Genomic DNA, 17,164 nt, shown 5'->3' with positions numbered 1-17,164 from the left:
CGGTTCTGGTACCAGACCACGGACCCCGAGGGGCTGTCCTGACCCTACGGATCAGCAGGGGAGCCAGCTTAAAAATGCAGCATCTGGGAGCCGACCTCTTTAAGATTTTTATTCAGTAGGCGGGGAAAAGGAGCTAGGGCTTAGAAACCTGCCTTTTCAGTCGGCTCTCTGGGGATTCTGCGACGGTGACCCGGGCACCTCACACTGAGACCACCACACTTGAACGTGGGCCGAGGGGTCCTCAGGCGGAGGGGTCCTCAGGCGGAGGAAGAAGGGGGGAGGGCCCGCGCCAGGCGCGGGACCGCGCGCGTTCGCGAACGCGCCGCTCCCTAGCAACAGCGCATGCGCCGGTCGCCTTTCAGCGAAGCCGCGCAGCTTCGCGGGCCCGGATCTTCCAATCAGAGCCCGGCGGTCTCCGAGTGCGTATCCTGGAGCTGCCGGCTGCTGGAGGCGGGAGGAAAGGGGCCGCCCGGGTCCGGGCGGGGCCGCGGCCAGCCAAAGTCTGCGGAGGTCTGCGAGGGAAGCCGAGTCTCCGGAAGTGGCAGTTGTAAACACCGTCTCCCTGGGGCTGGTCTCCCTCTTGTTCCCCTCTGTGCTCTTTGTTCCCCCTCCCTGGGTCTTAGAGTCCGTCGTGTCCCAACAGTTTTTGCTCTGACCCCGCGGTCTGCCTGGGCCTCTTTCTGCCTTTGAGATCCGAAGCTGCCCCAGGGGTCTTGGGTGTGCAGTCTGGATCACGGGAGACCCCTGAGGTAACCACCGGGTGTGGGGTTTTGGAGGGGAAAGATTTGAGCGGGGAGGTGTTGAGAGGAAAGGTATAGGGGGCTGCAGGGAGGGTTATGGGGACCCCGAGTTAGTTTGAGGCTGTTCTGTGGCAGTTCGTATCGTCTTTGGGGACACCCCTCCAGCTCCCTGGGCCGGGCCTCTGCGCCCACCTGGAGGAAGATCTTCCTGGAGCATCCTAGCCAAAGGCCGCTGCCTCAGTACCCAGAGGACTGGGTAGGGACCAGAGGGCAGGACCCAGAGGGCCTGGACTTGGAGCTTCTTAGGTTTACAACTCCGGGCTGCTGGGCTCTTTCCCTCTCAAGAATCAATAAGTCCTTCGAGGACAAGGACCAGGTCTTTTTCATCCCTTTTTAATAAAAATGCTAGCCACGCCCTAGACATTCTATAAATGCTCGGTAAACCAAAGAAAGAGTTTATGCTAGGCTGTCTTCTGTAGCTTCTACGCCAGGACTCTTAGGAGACAGAAGAGAGGGCTGTGAGTTTTTCCCGGGCTGTGCAATTTCTGCAGAAGTGGAGCCTACTTTTGACTGTTCTTTATTTATTCCATGTGATATTTATTCTAGGCAAATACACCTTTTTTTCGTTTTAAGCAGATCTCCAATGATAACTGCGTAAGTTTACTTGAGAAGCAATTTCATTAGGTGTCCGACTCTTTTGAAGACATTACACATCGATGTTTTATAGTTGTTTTCATAATCTTGGTGAAAAGAACCTACCATTTTTTGTCACTTGTTTTATTGAACAGTTAGTGCCTAATAACAAAAGCCTAGAGTTGGAATTGCACTTGGTTTCCCTTGAAATGAAGAGAAACAAAGGCAGTGCAACCTTCTAAAAGGAAAGATGAAGGCAGTAATTTTAGTCTGGAGCTTTCTGTATTAGTCTGGTGGAGGCTTTTATTAGCTGTGTGACCTCAGGCAAATCACCTAAGCTCCCTGGGCATTAAGATGCCTTATGTGTCAGATAAGGAGGATGGACTTGGTCTCTAAAGTCGCATTTAATTCTAAAATACTTCGATTGCCTCAGCCCATTTGTCTTGATCTTGTTTTCATGAAAGAACCAAACATCTTTTTTAAAGATGAAATGTGTAAGTTTGCTGATAGACACCCACAACACAGTTGTGGTTACTGTTGAAGACAGCACTGTGTTATGAAAGAGGATGGATTTAGGAGTCAGCCAGAATATGAGCTTGAATTCTAACCCTCCCACTGGATATCTTTACACAAGTTACTCAACCTCTCCAAGCCTCAGTGTTCTCATCTGTGAAATGTGCATAATAATCTCTAGGGTTATTGGGACGATTCACTGAGATCAGGTATGCTTAATGTAGTGTCTGGCATGTAGGAAGTGCTCAATAATAGCTTTTATCTTTTCATTCTCCCCGCCCCTCCCCTTTCCCCTGATCTGTGCAGACACATTGAGAGAGATGAGTACATTCTGGAGACCCACAGGACTCAGATGTGAGGTAGGAAAACTTAGTACCAGTGGTGGCTCTGAAATCTAAAGCAGAATTGTCTTACTTACTCTCGGGATGTCCAGACCATTGATCTCTTGGCCTCAGTTGCCCGATTACCTATTTCTAAAAAGTGCTTATTGAAGAATGATATACATAACATCCCCTCATCTATTTCAGTGGGAATGGTGAGAGTAGTCCAACTTCACTACCAGGAGAAGATTAAGATATTAATACATTAACATAAAAAGCTGATTTAAACTTTGCTGTTATCCATCACTGCCCAAAGCATGCCCTGGTTTTGGCTCAGCCCTGTGGAAATTCCATCCGGATTGAGAAATCCACTGGAAGTCTGAGTCATCTCTCATTAAGAAGACCCTGACTTGTAGTTAGTTTGGAAGTGTGAAAGAATGATCTGTGTTTAAGATATCTGCAGTATCGAGCAGAGTGCTTCCCTGACAAGCAAGGGAAGCCATGGGGTGAGCCATGTCTTGAAGGTCAATAGCAAGGCACACAGCAGAGCTCTGGAGTCAGGGATTTCTCAATCTAGGTGGATTGATGGGGCTTTGAATCGTGACTTTGTCACTTACTAGAGATGTGACTTTGGACAAGTGACTGAATATCTTTAAGCCCCAGTTTTCCCCTGGTATAAAATGGGGGTATTAATGGTATCTTCCCTTGGGGTTGGTGTAGAGTAAAATGAGATAATCTATAGAGTCTTGAGCATGATACCTGGAGAAGGGTTGTTTGCCACAGTAGGGATGATGACAGCAGGGAGTGGCTTTGGGGTATCAATTTGTTCATAGATAATGATGAATTTAATATTTTCAAGTGGAAAGCATTATTTAAAGAGTTACACAGATACTGAGGCTGAAGAGAAAGGCTAACATTGATTGCATATCATAAGAAAATTTTAATTACACATATAGATTAGCCAAATTATTGTTTATCTTAACTTGTAACATTTCATAGGAAAGTTTCAAGTAAAGCTAGGAACATTATGTGGGGACCCTGCATTTCTTTGGCTTAGCTAAATGAAAATATTCCACTGATATTTTCATTACAGTACCTAGCTACTTTAGTTTCCTCATCATTTCCTCTTTCCATTCTGGTGAAAGAAAAGGGAGATTTTGCTACATCTCTGCTATATTCAATAGCATAGAAGTTCCATCATAGTTTAAATTCAACCACAGACCTACATTTGGCCCTTTGTTGATTTAGTTTTCCTAAAATACCTTGAGTCCTAGGACCTTGAGCCCTAGTGTCATCAAGAGCTGATATCAACGAGAGGAAGAAAATAAGAGTTTGCCAAAGGAGACTATAGACAGGATATATTTTTTATAATGATGAATGTAAAAAATTAGGATATAATTCACCTAACATAAAATTCACCATTTTAAAGTATACAATTTGAGGGTTTTCAATATATTCACTAAACTGTACAGCAATCACCATTATCTATTCCAGAACATTTCCATCACGCCCCCCCCTCCCGCAACACCCGCCAAAAGAATCCTCATAACCTGCTAGAAGTCAGACCCAATTCCCCCTCTCTCTACTCTCTGATAACCACAAGTCTATTTTCTGTTTCTATAGATTTACCTATTCTGGAAATTTCACATAAATGGAGTTATACAATATATGGCCTTTTGCATCCGGCTTCTTTCACTTAGCATAATGTTTTCAACGTTCATCCATGTTGTGGCATATATCGGTACTTCATTTCTTTTAATCGTTGAATAATATTTCATATTTTGTTTATATATTGGCCAATTGATGGATATTTGGGTTGTTTTCACTTTTTGGCTATTTATGAACAATGGTGCTATGAACATTTGTGTACAAGTTTTTGTTAAAGTCCAGTAATTATCTTAGAATGTGTCTTGTTGGTTGTGCTGGATCAGTATTCTGAGATATGCAGTTTGTTTGTTGAAAGTGTGGATTAAAATCTTTGTATTTCAGGACAGTTTTCTTGAATTACAGTTTTTAGTGTTTGTTCTGTTTCCCTTGCTTTGATCTTCTTATTCAGGGACTCCTGCTGTCCGCATGTTGGTTATTCTTTGCCTATTTTCAGTATTTTTTCACTTTCTCTTGAATCATTTTGATCTCTTTCTTAAATTTTTATTTAAAAATTTTACTTCCTTTTCATTTCATACGTCCTTAAAGGCATTTTTTTGATCATGTGTATTTACTCTTGTTCCCTCTAATTTAATCTTCCTTGCAGAAATGATTTTTAATTTCTAATTCTTTCTGATCTTTTTCACCTTATTTCTGAGGTTTTTTAAAATTTTATTTTAATTTTTCTGATATTTATTTATTTATTTAAGAGAAGTCAGTTCAGTATTTAAGTTTAAGTGCCTTATTCAGTCTCTAATTCTGATTCCTATTCTTTCATGCCTTATACCATTTTGTTAATGTCTTGTAGCTCATTTTGAAGTAGTAAGTTAGGATTTTCATCTGTTTTGTGGGCATGTCTTTCTGTCATTCTTTCAGTTATAGGAGTCCATTCTGTTCCTTACTCTCTATTTCCTTATGTTTGTATGGGATTTGACCACCCTACTTTTCTGTTGCTTATTTTTATGAAAGGTTAGTTTACCTGAACTTTGAGCAAGGTTCAGGAAAGCTTTTCTAACTTCACAGAACCCTGTCTTTTGTTTGTTGTGAGTGTTAAAAACTATGGTGGCTTGGTTCTGAGATTTCCTGGTCCTCTTTCCTCCTACAGTTTGGTCTGGGCCATGTCTTTACTTTGTCTTCATTGCCCCTATCCTGCTCAGGGTTTGTTTTTTTTTTTTTTTTTTTTTTTGCGGTACGCGGGCCTCTCACTGTTGTGGCCTCTCCCGTTGCAAAGCACAGGCTCTGGACGTGCAGGCTCAGCGGCCATGGCTCACGGGCCTAGCCGCTCCATGGCATGTGGGATCTTCCTGGACTGGGGCACGAACCCATGACCCCTGCATCGGCAGGCGGACTCTCAACCACTGCGCCACCAGGGAAGCCCCTGCTCAGTTTTGATTCCAGCCTCTACTGATTCTCATTAGTGTGGGCCCCTGTCCAGGAAGTAACTTGACAGGTCAGTTATGAAGGTCTGTGAGGCTGGACTGTACCAACCCTTTCAGGACTCTCTTACCATAGGCCTGTTTCATGTGCCAGTTTCAGTTGCTGCTCTCAGGTTGTACTACAGCTCTTCCCATTAACTGTCTGCTGATCCTTTGGGGGTCCTTTCAGATGCATACTTGTTATTTTCCTCTGCTTGCTTCTCTGTAGATACCTCCACTCCATACAGGTTTTGTGGCTGTTGGTGGTTTGCCCTTATTCATTTGTATTTATTTGTTTTTTGTAAATATTGCCCATGATTTTCTAGTTTCTCCATCTAGTTACCTTAGATAGGATTTTTATAAACTCTGTTATGTAAATTAATTAGGAAATTAAACTATAGGAAAACAAAGAGACTTTATAAAAGACACACACAAGCAGGGCTGGTGTAAGAACCCATTTTGTAGTTTACATGTCACTCTTTTTTTTTTTTCTATTTAACCCTGTAAAAGCATTTTCAAGCTTCTTATACATATTAGTTTTCTTTTGTTGTGTAACAAGTTACCAAAAACTTAGTGGCTTCAAACAGCCCTCATTTATTATTTCTCAGTCTTTGTAGGTCAGGAATCTGGGCACCGCTTAGATGTGCCCTCTGTTCAGAGTTTCACTAAGTTGCTGTCAAGGTGCTGCTGGCTGTGTTCTCATCTGGAGGCTTGACTGGAAAGAATCTGCTACCCAGTTCATTCAGGTTGTTGGCAGAATGTATTTCCTGTTGGCATCTGTATGACCGAGGGATCCGGCTTTTTACTGCCTGTGGGTTGGAGGCTGCCTGCAGTTCCCTGCCACGTGGCCCTCTCCGTAGGCAGTTCACGGCGTGACAGTGTGCTTCTTCGCAATCAGCTAGAGGTTGTCTGTCACTTCACTCTGCTAGGACAGAGTCTTATATAACATAATATAATCATGGGAGTGCAGCCTGTCACCTTTGCCATATTCTGTTGGTTAGAAGCAAGTCACAGGTTCTGCCCGCAGTAAAGGGGAGGGTATTATACAAGAGAGAAACACCAGGGGGCAGAGATCATGGGGACCATCTGTCTACTACGTTATCTGTATCAGTGATCTGGAAGTTAATGAAACTTGCACCTGAGCTATAGAAGACCATTTTCTCTCTAGAAGACCGTTCAGATTTGAAGATGTTACATAGCAAAATAATACACTGAAAAATGATGGTTGCCTTCAATTTAGCTTTATTGAAACAACTATGTGAAAATTTGGTAAACCTACCTCTTCCCACACTTCTCTGCCCAAGATCAAAACAAAACAAAAAACGCAGACATTATTAAGGCCCTAAGTATATAAATTCTTTTCCTGTGAGGTAAATAGAGGTTCTGTTTATGCCTATTGTGACACATATGCATGTGTGTGTGTGTTTCATCCTTTTCACTTTAAAAATAGAAACATGATACTTTTGAGCGTTGTACATTACTCTTAAGTATGGAAGAGTCCCTTCTAACTCTTATACTTCCATTCTGAAGGCAGTTCCTCTGGAGTCTGAGCTTTGGGGGCATGGTGGTAAGATGAAAAGATTTTGGGACTCAGTATCAGAAGAGCTTGATTGAGTCCTTGGTGTCCCCTACTTAGTAGCTGACTGGCCTTAGGCAAGTCATTTAAGACTTTCTGAATTAGATGAGTTTCTGTAATTGAAATGAGGATAATGAACCTCAGGTAAGGTAATTTATAGCTTAACTGTATCAACAATGACCTTGTAGAAAGAGCTTGGGCTTTAGAGTTAGATAGACAGGTAGTAATGAGTTGGAATTTTGGTTCTGTAACTATGTGTCTTTTGACAAATTACTTCTAATCTCTTAGTTTTCTCTGTTGAAAAGGATAATCTTTACATACACAGTGCTTGACATTTTACTAGGTGCTCAATAGATTAATGATAGTGGTGTTTGTTTGTCTACCACTATTCCCAAACTTAGTATTTAGGTCCCTGGAGAAATGGGATTTTTTCCCCCCATCTTGGTAAAAGTTCTGTCTTCTTTGTCCTAGGTCAAACTATTCTGCATCAGCTGTGTGAATCACTGACTGTTTTGAAGATCCCTTAGTGTTTGGCTGTAGGAGCCATTAGTCAGTTCTTAGTACTGTGTTTGAGTCTACATCTCAGTTGACTTGTTTGAGGCTCTTTTCTTTCACTGATCTCTCTCAGGGTTGTTTATTGGGAGCAGGGACAGATCAGTTTAGATTTTTTTTGAGGGGGGCATCTTCTAGCTATCCCTGTATACCTACAATTTTACTAAACAATTCTTTTTTTTTCATAATGGTGTGCCTTGGTGGGTCATTTATCACTCATTGTCCTGGCCTCTCAGGCCAGTATCCTGGCCTTTTAATTTTTATGTTTTTACTTTTTTGGTTGCGCCACATGACTTGTGAGATCTTAGTCCCCCACCAGGGATTGAACCCAGGCCCCTGGCAGTGAGAGCTCCAAGTCCTAACCACTGGACCATTAGAGAATTCCCACTAAACAATTCTTTTATTACGTCTTTAACCAGACCAAATCACCCCAAGTGTCACCTACTCCTTTCCTTTATCAGAGATCTCAGAGGGTTTGTGTTACAGTAATAGAAACTGACAGTGACTGTGTACTGTATATGTGCTGTGTATATTACTTAAATATCAAATATATGAGCTTGATATAGTTATCTCCTTATGGTTGAGGAAACAAGCTCAGAGAGTTTAGGTGACTTGCCCATGACCACATACTTGTAAGAAGCTTATTGGAATCCTAGCTCAGATCTCTCTGAGACCAAATCTCATGGTCTTTCTTAGGATATTGGACTTCTACTGGGGATACCAAGAGACCTTGTGAGATCTTCATATTTGTGTCTATTTGGAGTTAGTTAGTTATTGTTATCTCTCTGGTTGAGATGTTTACCCAGAGAGTCCTTCATACTGTAGTAAAGTAACTTACAATTGTTGACTCTGTATAATTTTGAGTATCTCTGGTAGAAGAGTGTTCTGAAGAGAAGGCCAGGGTAAGTGACAAATACTCTCTCCTTTCCTTTTTTCTCCTCAATCCCTTGGGAGAAGGCCTTTGAAAATTACTGTAAGATCTTTTATGTGGGAGTGCCTTGGCCTCTTTGATTGTAACATTGCATTAAAAATATTTCATTTATGAAAAAGTCTTTTGGGACCCCAAAACATCCCTGGACTGCATTTTCTTTCATACTGAATTCTGTGCCCTAGAGATAGGCACTACCTATTCCTCTTCCAGTTTAAGAACAATTAGTCACTATTTTATTACTTTTTATTTGAGAAATTAAAATAATCTAATAGTATTAGCTTATTCTTATAAGAAGGAATTTCTTTCTGATGTTTTGTCATTTTTGTTTCTAATCTTATTTAAAAAGAAATAAAGCACTGTGGCTTTTATTTTATTTTTATAACTTAAAAAAATGTTTATTTATTTATTTAGGCTGTGTCAGGTCTTAGTTGTGGCACGCGGGGTCTTCATTGCGGCACGTGGAATCCTTTTGTTGTGGCATGCAGACTCTTAGTTGTGGCATGTGAACTCTTAGTTGTGCCATGCATGCGGGATCTAGTTCCCTGACCAGGGATTGAATCTGGGCCCCCTGCATTGGGAGCACGGAGTCTTACCCACTGGACCACCAGGGAAGTCCCCAAACACTGTGGCTTTTAAAAATACAAGTATTTACATGTTTTTAAAAGAATAATCTTAAAAATACAGATAAGTCAAAAAACAAAAGAAAAATCACTCCTAGTCTCAGGACTCATATAAATAACTACTGTTATATTGTTTACTATTTTAACAGGCTTCATTCAGCCCGTGTAACCTGTAAGCCACAGACATCTTGGACAGTTTTAATCATTAATAACGAAGTATATCATTAAGCAACAGCGGGGTATTTTGAAAGAGTTGGAGGACTCATCATGAGTTTGAACACTTCAAATAATGCCCCTGGTGATATCCAAAGGTAAGCCTCCAGTCTCTTCTTCTAGTTGAGGAATGCTTTTGGTTGCAGGGAGCAGGGAGAAATAAGTGGTTGGAGAGGCTGATTGTAAGAATTCTCACGGGATGGTAAGGGAAGTGGAAATTTCATGGGACTGGAGGAGCAGGAATGATGCCTCATAGAAACCAGAACTGGGTCTGGAGACTCTGTGTGGCTCTTTATGTTCCTTTGTTAACTCTGTACAAAAGTCAGTGTCTGTACTTTCTCCAGTCCCTAGAGACTTGCTTATTCTTTTCCACTTCTCTAAATCTTTTCTTCTGCTTATTCATTATTACTTGGCTTGCCACAATCTGTGTTGCTGTGTTTCCTCTTATTTCCTCATTGCCCCAACTCTGATTCATCACTCTACTTAAGCGTTCTGTTAGTTTTAGCTCCTCTTGCTAATGCTCCTTTTCTTGGAGTTTACATTCGAAGAATTGCTGTTGCTCATCTTTTTTGTACCATTCATATATGCCTTTGGGTGAGGTGCCTACCTTTGGTTTATTCATATCTTATGTGAATAATATAAAAACTCTGAGTCCATAATACTAAATGGAATCATTTCGGAGAGTGCAACTCAAAGTGTGGTTTATGAAGAAATAAGTACAGAAATTGAAAGCAAGTGTTTAGAAACTTATAATCATGTAACAGTAATTTTCTGTTTGTTGAATCTAATAATAAAAGACTTAGAGTTGAATTTTATCTGTTTTTAAATTTTCTTTTTTAGTTATCCCTTTTAAATATATTTTACAGAAGCAGTGGGAGTGGGGTGGGGATAGTCCTTGCTCACGTTTAGTTTGAGAAGAACTGATCTTGAGCACCTTTTCAGCAAGGATGTGTGGGTGGGGTGAGTACCGTGACTAACATGTACCTTGCTTTATAAATAGGATTTGCTTTGTAAATGTTTCCCACCTGTCTTTAGGAGCTACCTGAAATCCTTTCTGGAGCAAGACAGAGAATAAATGAGTAAAATATTAATATTTTTCTTTACTAAAATTTTATCTTAAAAAGAATTTTTTGTTTTAGATGTTTCAAGGGTTAAGAGTGAGGTCTCATCAGCTGGTTCTCTACCACTATGGTGAGGAAGATGGTTCAAAACTGCTAAACAGAGTATTTTAAGGTTCCTTCTTGCTCTGATATCCTGTCTTATATAGGTGCATATATATATATATATATATATATATATATACACATAGATATGTATATTTTAATGCAGATAATGCATGTGTTTTTCAAATAATTTAAGAAATACAGATGAATAAAACAATGAAACTGCTTATAATCCTACCACTTAGAGTTAGCTACCGACAGTATTTTGGTATTTACTTGCCCAGACCTTTTCTTTTGAACATATAAATATATATTTTAAAAATTAGAATAATATTTTACATTATTTAGTATCTTGCTTTTTCAGTTTTGGGGGGAACATCTTGCCAAATTAATACACATCTGTCATAATTTTTTTTTTTTTTTTTCTTTTTGCGGTATGCGGGCCTCTCACTGTTGTGGCCTCTCCCGTTGCGGAGCACAGGCTCCGGACGCGTAGGCCCAGCGGCCATGGCTCACGGGCCCAGCCGCTCCGCGGCATATGGGATCCTCCCAGACCGGGGCACGAACCCGTATCCCCTGCATCGGCAGGCGGACTCTCAACCACTGCGCCACCAGGGAGGCCCTGTCATAATTTTTAATGGTTAAATTACTCTTCAGACTTCTAGAATCTGGACCGATGAAGTTATTTAAACTCTGCTATTTACCACGAATGTACTTTCTGTTTCTATAGATTTGCCTTTTTTGAACAATTCATATAGCTGGGGTCATACAACATGTGGTCATTTGTGTCTGGCTTCTTTTCAGTAGGCATGTTCTTCAGATTTATTATGTTGTAACATGTGTCAGTACTTTGTTTCTTCTTATTGCTGAATATTATTCCATTTTATGGCTATATACATTTTAGTTAACCATTCACCAGTTGATGGACATTTGGATTGTTTCCACATTTTGCCTATTATGAATAACTCTGCTATAAACACTTGTGTGCAAGTCTTTGTGTAGACATATTTTATTTCTCTTGGGTAGATTCTTAGGAGCACCATTACTTCATCATATAGTAAATTTATGTTAAAATTTCTAAGAAACTGCCAAATTGTATTCTGAAGTGACTGAACCATTTTACATTTCCACCAGCAGTGTATAAAGGTTTTATACATTTCCACATCCTCCCCAACACTTGTTGTTTTCTGACTTTTTGATTATAGCCATTCCAGTAAGAGTAAAGTAATATGTCATTGTGATTTTATTTTGTGTTTTCCTAGTGAGCAATGATGTTGAACATCTTTGCATGTGCTTTTTTTGGCCATTTGTATATCTTCATTGGTGAAAAGCCTATTCAGATCTTTTGCCTGATTTTAAATTGAGTTATTCATCTTTTTGTTATCGAGCTTCAGGAGTTCTTTATATATTCTAGGGGCTTCCCTGGTGGCACAGTGGTTAAGAATCCGCCTGCCAGTGCAGGGACACGGGTTCGAGCCCTGGTCTGGGAAGATCCCACATGCCATGAAGCAACTAAGCCCGTGTGCCACAACTACTGAAGCCCACGGGCCTGGAGCCCATGCTCCGCAACAAGAGAAGCCACCACAATGAGAAGCCCGCGCACTGCAACGAAGAGTAGCGCCCTCTCGCCACAACTAGAGAAAAGCCCGTGTGCAGCAATGAAGACCCAACACAGCCAAAAAAAATAATAATAATAAAATAAATTTATTTTAAAAAAAGAGTTCTTTATGTATTCTGGATACAAATCCTTTATCAGATATATAATTTTCAAATATCTTTTCCCATTTATTGGCTTGACTTCATTTTCTTAATAATGTCTTTTTTTTTTTTTTTTTTTTTTTTTGCGGTACGCGGGCCTCTCACTGTTGTGGCCTCTCCCGTTGCGGAGCACAGGCTCCGGACGCGCAGGCTCAGCGGCCATGGCTCACGGGCCCAGCCGCTCCATGGCATGTGGGATCTTCCCGGACTGGGGCACGAACCCGTGTCCCCTGCATCGGCAGGCGGACTCTCAACCACTGCGCCACCAGGGAAGCCCCTTAATAATGTCTTTTGAAGTGTAAAAGTTATTAATTTTTATGAAGTTCAATTCTTTTTCTTTATGCATTGTGCTTTTGGTTTCATATCTAAGAAATTTTGCCCAACTTAAGGTCATGAAGATTTTTCTTCTAAGTTTTTTTCTAGAATTTTTAAATTTTAGTTCTTACATTTAGGTCCGGGCTCCATTTTCAGTTACTTTGTAGTATATGGTGTGAAGTAAGGGTCTAAATTTATCTTTTTCCCTATAGAGATCACTTGTTTTAGCACCATTTGTTGATAAGACTATCTTTTCCCCATTGAATTGTCTTGACACCTTTGTTGAAAATTAATTGACTGTATATATATATGACTTTATTTCTGTGGTCTCAATTCTGGTACACTGATCTACGTGTTTATTCTTAATTCAAATTCTACACTGTTCTGATTACTGTAGCTTTATGGTAAGTTTTGAATTTAGAAGGTGCAAGTCCTCCCATTAGTTTTTCTTAAAGATTATTTTGGTTTTTCTGAGTCCTTTGCTTTTCCATATAATTTTTAGGGTCAGCTTGTCAATTTCTGCAAAAAAAGCCTGCTGGAATTTTGGTAGGCAATATGTTGAATATGTAGATCAATTTGGGGAAAGTGGCCATCTTAAAATACTAGTCTTCAAATACATGAATGTGAATGTGGAATGTCTTTTCATTTACTTAGGTCTTCAGTTTAGCTCAACAATAATTTATGCTTTTCAGTGTAGAAGTCTTGCACATTTTTTGTTAAATTTAATCCTAAATCTATTTTATTTACTTGATGCTATTATAAGTGGAATTATTTTTTAAATTTCAGTTTTGGATTATTTATTACTAGTGTTTAGAAATGTGATTGGTTTTTGCATATTGATCTTATATTCTGTGACCTTGCTGAAATTGTTTTTTAGTTCTAGTCTTTTTGCTTCTTAATGGATTTCTTAGGATAATCTTACAGGATCATGTTCTTTGCAATTAAAGCTTCTTCCCTTCCAGTATATGTGCCTTTTATTTCTTTTCTTTTCTTTTTTTTTTTCCTGATTGCACTGTCTAGAACCTCCAATACAGTCTTGAATAGAAGTGTTACTAGCAGACATCTTTGTTTTGTTCCCAGTCTTAGGGGAAGCTTTCAGTGTTTCACCATTAAGTTTGATGCTACTTTTTGGCAGTTTTTCATAGAGGCCCTTTATCAGATTGATGAAATTTCCTTGTATTCCTAGTTTGTTGAGTGTTACTTTTTATTTTTTTAAATCATGAATGGGTGTTGGATTTTGTCAAATACTTTTTCTGTATCTGTTGAGATGATCATATAGTTTTCATTCTTTGTTTTAGTAAAATGGTATATTACATCACTTGAGTTTCAGACATTATACCAATTTTCTATTTTGGGGATAAATCCCAATTAATCATATTGTAATTTAATTCTTTCAAGATGTTGCTGGATTTGGTTTGCTAATGTTTTGTTGAGGATTTTTTGTATCTCTATTCATGAAAGATCTTGGTCTGTACTCTTCCTTTCTTGAGATGTCTGCCATATTTTGGTATTAGGTAATGCTGGACTCAGAATGATTTGGAGAAATGTTTCCTCCTCTAATGTGAGGATTGGTATTATTTCTTCCTTAAAGTTTGGTAGAATCTGGACTTGGACTTTCTCTATGATTAGATTTTTAAAATTATTAATTCATTGTTGTTATCTGTTATAGGTCTATTCAGATTTTCTCTTTCTTTTTGAGTTAGTTTTAGTAATTACTGTCCTTTTAGGAATTTGTCCATTTGATTTAAATTGTCTAATTTGTTAACATAAAGTTGTTGATGGTATTCATTATAATCCTTCTAGGTTGGTAGTGCCATTCCCTTTTTTATTCTTTGCTTATACTTTGAGTTTCTTCTCTTTTTTCTTTGTCTAGCTAACCAAAGGTTTATCAAGTTTATTCACCTATTTAAAGAATCAAATTTTGGTTTCATTGATTCTCTGTTGTTTTATTTTAGTCTTATTTAAAAAAAATTACATATGCATGTTATTTAAAGACTAATTGTTCTAAAAGGCTTACTTACTGCTGTTAGGAAAAATAGCAGTACTTATTACCTTGAGACAAATAACTTTCTTTATCCCTAGAAAGAATCATTTTCAACTCTCTGAGATGGTTTTTTAAAATCCATACCTCTTCAAAAAATTTTTTTATATTACTATTTGATTTTTCATGTTTAGCCATTATCTACTGACTTTCCACTATAGAAGTTCATAATTTAGTTTTCATTCATACTTGCCTCCCTTTTCTATTCTCTCTTCATTTAGTGATATATAATCTTGGTTAGATTAATCAATGTTTACATTATCGTATAATTATCAAAACTTCCAGTTGAGCGATGTAGTAGTATTCAGTGACATTTTTTTCTCTGGTATACATTTTGTTTTTCTTGGATTTAATTAATAGTTGTCTCATTTGTTGTTTACTTGGCTTAATTTCCATGAACTTATGAATTCAACTTCACACTCCCACCAAGTTTTATAAATCTCTCAATATGTTCACATAGTTGATGTATTCTGTTATTTTTCTCTTTTCATCTTAAAGAAATTACTCCTGGAGGCATTGGCCAGTACAGTTGGAACAGATTGCCCTTTAAGTGATTTGCTGCACAAATTTCACTGGGTGCTTCCTTTCATCACTATCTTAGACATCCCTTTGCTGTTTTCTTATCTTGAGTACTCTACTTCTCGGATCCCATTTCTTTCTCTTTCTCAGTGTGGGTCCTTATTTTGGTGAAATAAGTCTTCCAGTAGCCCCTTATAAATGTTTTGATGTCTTGTAGATCTGAAATAGTCTCTCTCATACTCTTGTCTTTGAATGGTACTTGTTGAGCATAAAATTCTAAATTGGAAATTATTTTCTCTTGGAATGCTTTTAGGCATCTGGGAGATTTTTGTTTTTACATTTATTTATTTAGTTTTTCATTTCTTAGTTTGTGTTTTTGATTTCCAAGAGCGCTTTTTTTCTATGAATATTTCATTTTTAATTACATCCAGTTTTTGTTTTATGGATTTTTTTATCCTCTCCTATTTTTCTGAGGATTTTAATGTTAAGGGTTTTTTCTTTTTTTAAAGTTATCTTTTCCCTGCATCATCTTTGACTTCTTCCCTGCCTCTTGTAGTCTCTGTCTTTCTTATCAGATGCAGCTTAACTTGTGGTGATCCTTGGCTCTCTGTTCATATTTAAAAGTAGAGGCCTAAAAAGTTGATTGGAAGCTCAGTGTATGAGGCATTCTCTGTAGGGTGATCTGGTTAAGCTGTTTTGCTGGAGAACCCCTAACATCAGCATCTTTAGGTCTTTTCCACCTTGCTGGTTAGATTCTCCAGGGAAGATCCATCTAGTCTCTGCTTTGGCTGACATTGTTCTGTTAGACAATAAGCATTAGAAGACCAGGGATATAATTTATTATATAACTTTTTACTCGAGTCTCTTGCTTTTGGTATGGAACACTTACCCGATTAGTATCTGATGTCTCCAATCCAGAGACGTTCTGTTTTATCCTCTCCAGGGGATAAACCCCTAGTGTTCTGCCAGAGTGGGGAAAAAATCAATACCCAGTTGTGTGGTGTATGGGGCAGAGGGTCTGAGGATCTTATTATTTCTTTGGCAGACTTTCAACCAATTCTCCTGTTTTCTGCTCTGCTTTTACCCCTATTTTAAAAGGTGTTGCCAGTGAACTGAGCTTTTTGGGACTCTGGCGTAAATCAGGTTGCTTTTCCTACTGTTGGCTTTGAATTCAGCTCTCTTATATAAATCACGTACCACTTATCCACCTGCGTTCCAACTTCCAGTATTTTATTGCTATTGTCTCATCTCTGGTACTAATTCTCCTTGTGAGTTTATATCTCTAAATTCTCTTTGCTGTTAAGTTAGTTAAAATTTTAATTTTACTTTTGGGGCGAGAGTAGAACTTTACTCTGCCATTTAAAAGCATGAGTCTGTATTCTCTTACACTTTCTCTTTTTGTAATATGTGTTATATTTGCATTAAGTAAGATATGTTATTTAAAAAGGTTAAAAGGAAAGAACTCAGTGTTCTCCAAAACTTGCCAGCTTGTGATAGGATCAGATAACCTTTATTGCCCATCTTGAACAATATGGTGGTTTCCCAGTGGACAGTGGTTTGTTTCTAGTCATATACTGCTTTGCATTTCTGTCTATCTTTTGCAATCAGTATCTTTTACTGGCATGTAAGTTTTTTTAGGGTAAGGACCGTAACATGTTCACTGTTTTTTTTTTGAAAAATAAGTTATCAGAAATACGGGAAATGCTGGAAATATCCTTAACAATAATTATATTTTATTTTGATCTCATTTTATAGGTTGAAGAATGCCTCATCTGATATAAAACAAATGGTTAAAAATGAAACAGACTTGGATATTACTGCTGATCTCAGAAAGAAACTCCATTGGGCTAAGAAAGAAAAATTAGAAATAACAACTAAGCACAATGCAGAGGTAGAATTTATTTTCTTCTCAAATAATGTTAAAAGTAGAGTTTGATTATTTTAGATTCATTTCATATTAGAAACTACTTGTTTTAACATTTATCACTGTAACATTCGTGTGCTTAAAAAGGACATTAATAAGACAGATGGTTTTTTTAAATACAGTGGAATTGTATAGGAGTGTTAAAGTAGAAATTTAATGAAGTATTGTATTTATTGGTATGTTGCCTTACTTTTATTTTAATTAATGAATTATATTTGCTCAAAAGTGTTAATTGATGAATGTGTTTGGTGACTAAGGGATTTGTAAATTAGGCATTTTGGAAATCT

The 17,164-nt window shown here is 38.3% G+C and overlaps 1 protein-coding gene across 1 annotated transcript in view; it reads left to right on the top strand.

Moving 5' to 3' along the window:
- The first annotated feature begins 534 nt into the window (after positions 1 to 534).
- CCDC171 (coiled-coil domain containing 171) overlaps positions 535 to 17,164 on the top strand; it is a 346,670-nt gene continuing 330,040 nt past the window's right edge. Inside the window, exons 1-4 of the mRNA XM_060101112.1 lie at positions 535 to 749; positions 2,193 to 2,245; positions 9,094 to 9,255; positions 16,709 to 16,844. Of these exons, the coding sequence (XP_059957095.1) occupies positions 9,212 to 9,255; positions 16,709 to 16,844 (180 nt within the window). The 5' untranslated portion in view covers positions 535 to 749; positions 2,193 to 2,245; positions 9,094 to 9,211. The remainder of the gene's footprint in view (positions 750 to 2,192; positions 2,246 to 9,093; positions 9,256 to 16,708; positions 16,845 to 17,164) is intronic.

Source organism: Mesoplodon densirostris, chromosome 6, assembly GCF_025265405.1.
Source record: "Mesoplodon densirostris isolate mMesDen1 chromosome 6, mMesDen1 primary haplotype, whole genome shotgun sequence".
Taxonomy (NCBI): Eukaryota; Metazoa; Chordata; class Mammalia; order Artiodactyla; family Ziphiidae; genus Mesoplodon; species Mesoplodon densirostris.
The sequence above is the reverse complement of the archived record's forward strand: the minus strand, read 5'-3'. Positions and strand labels throughout refer to the sequence as shown.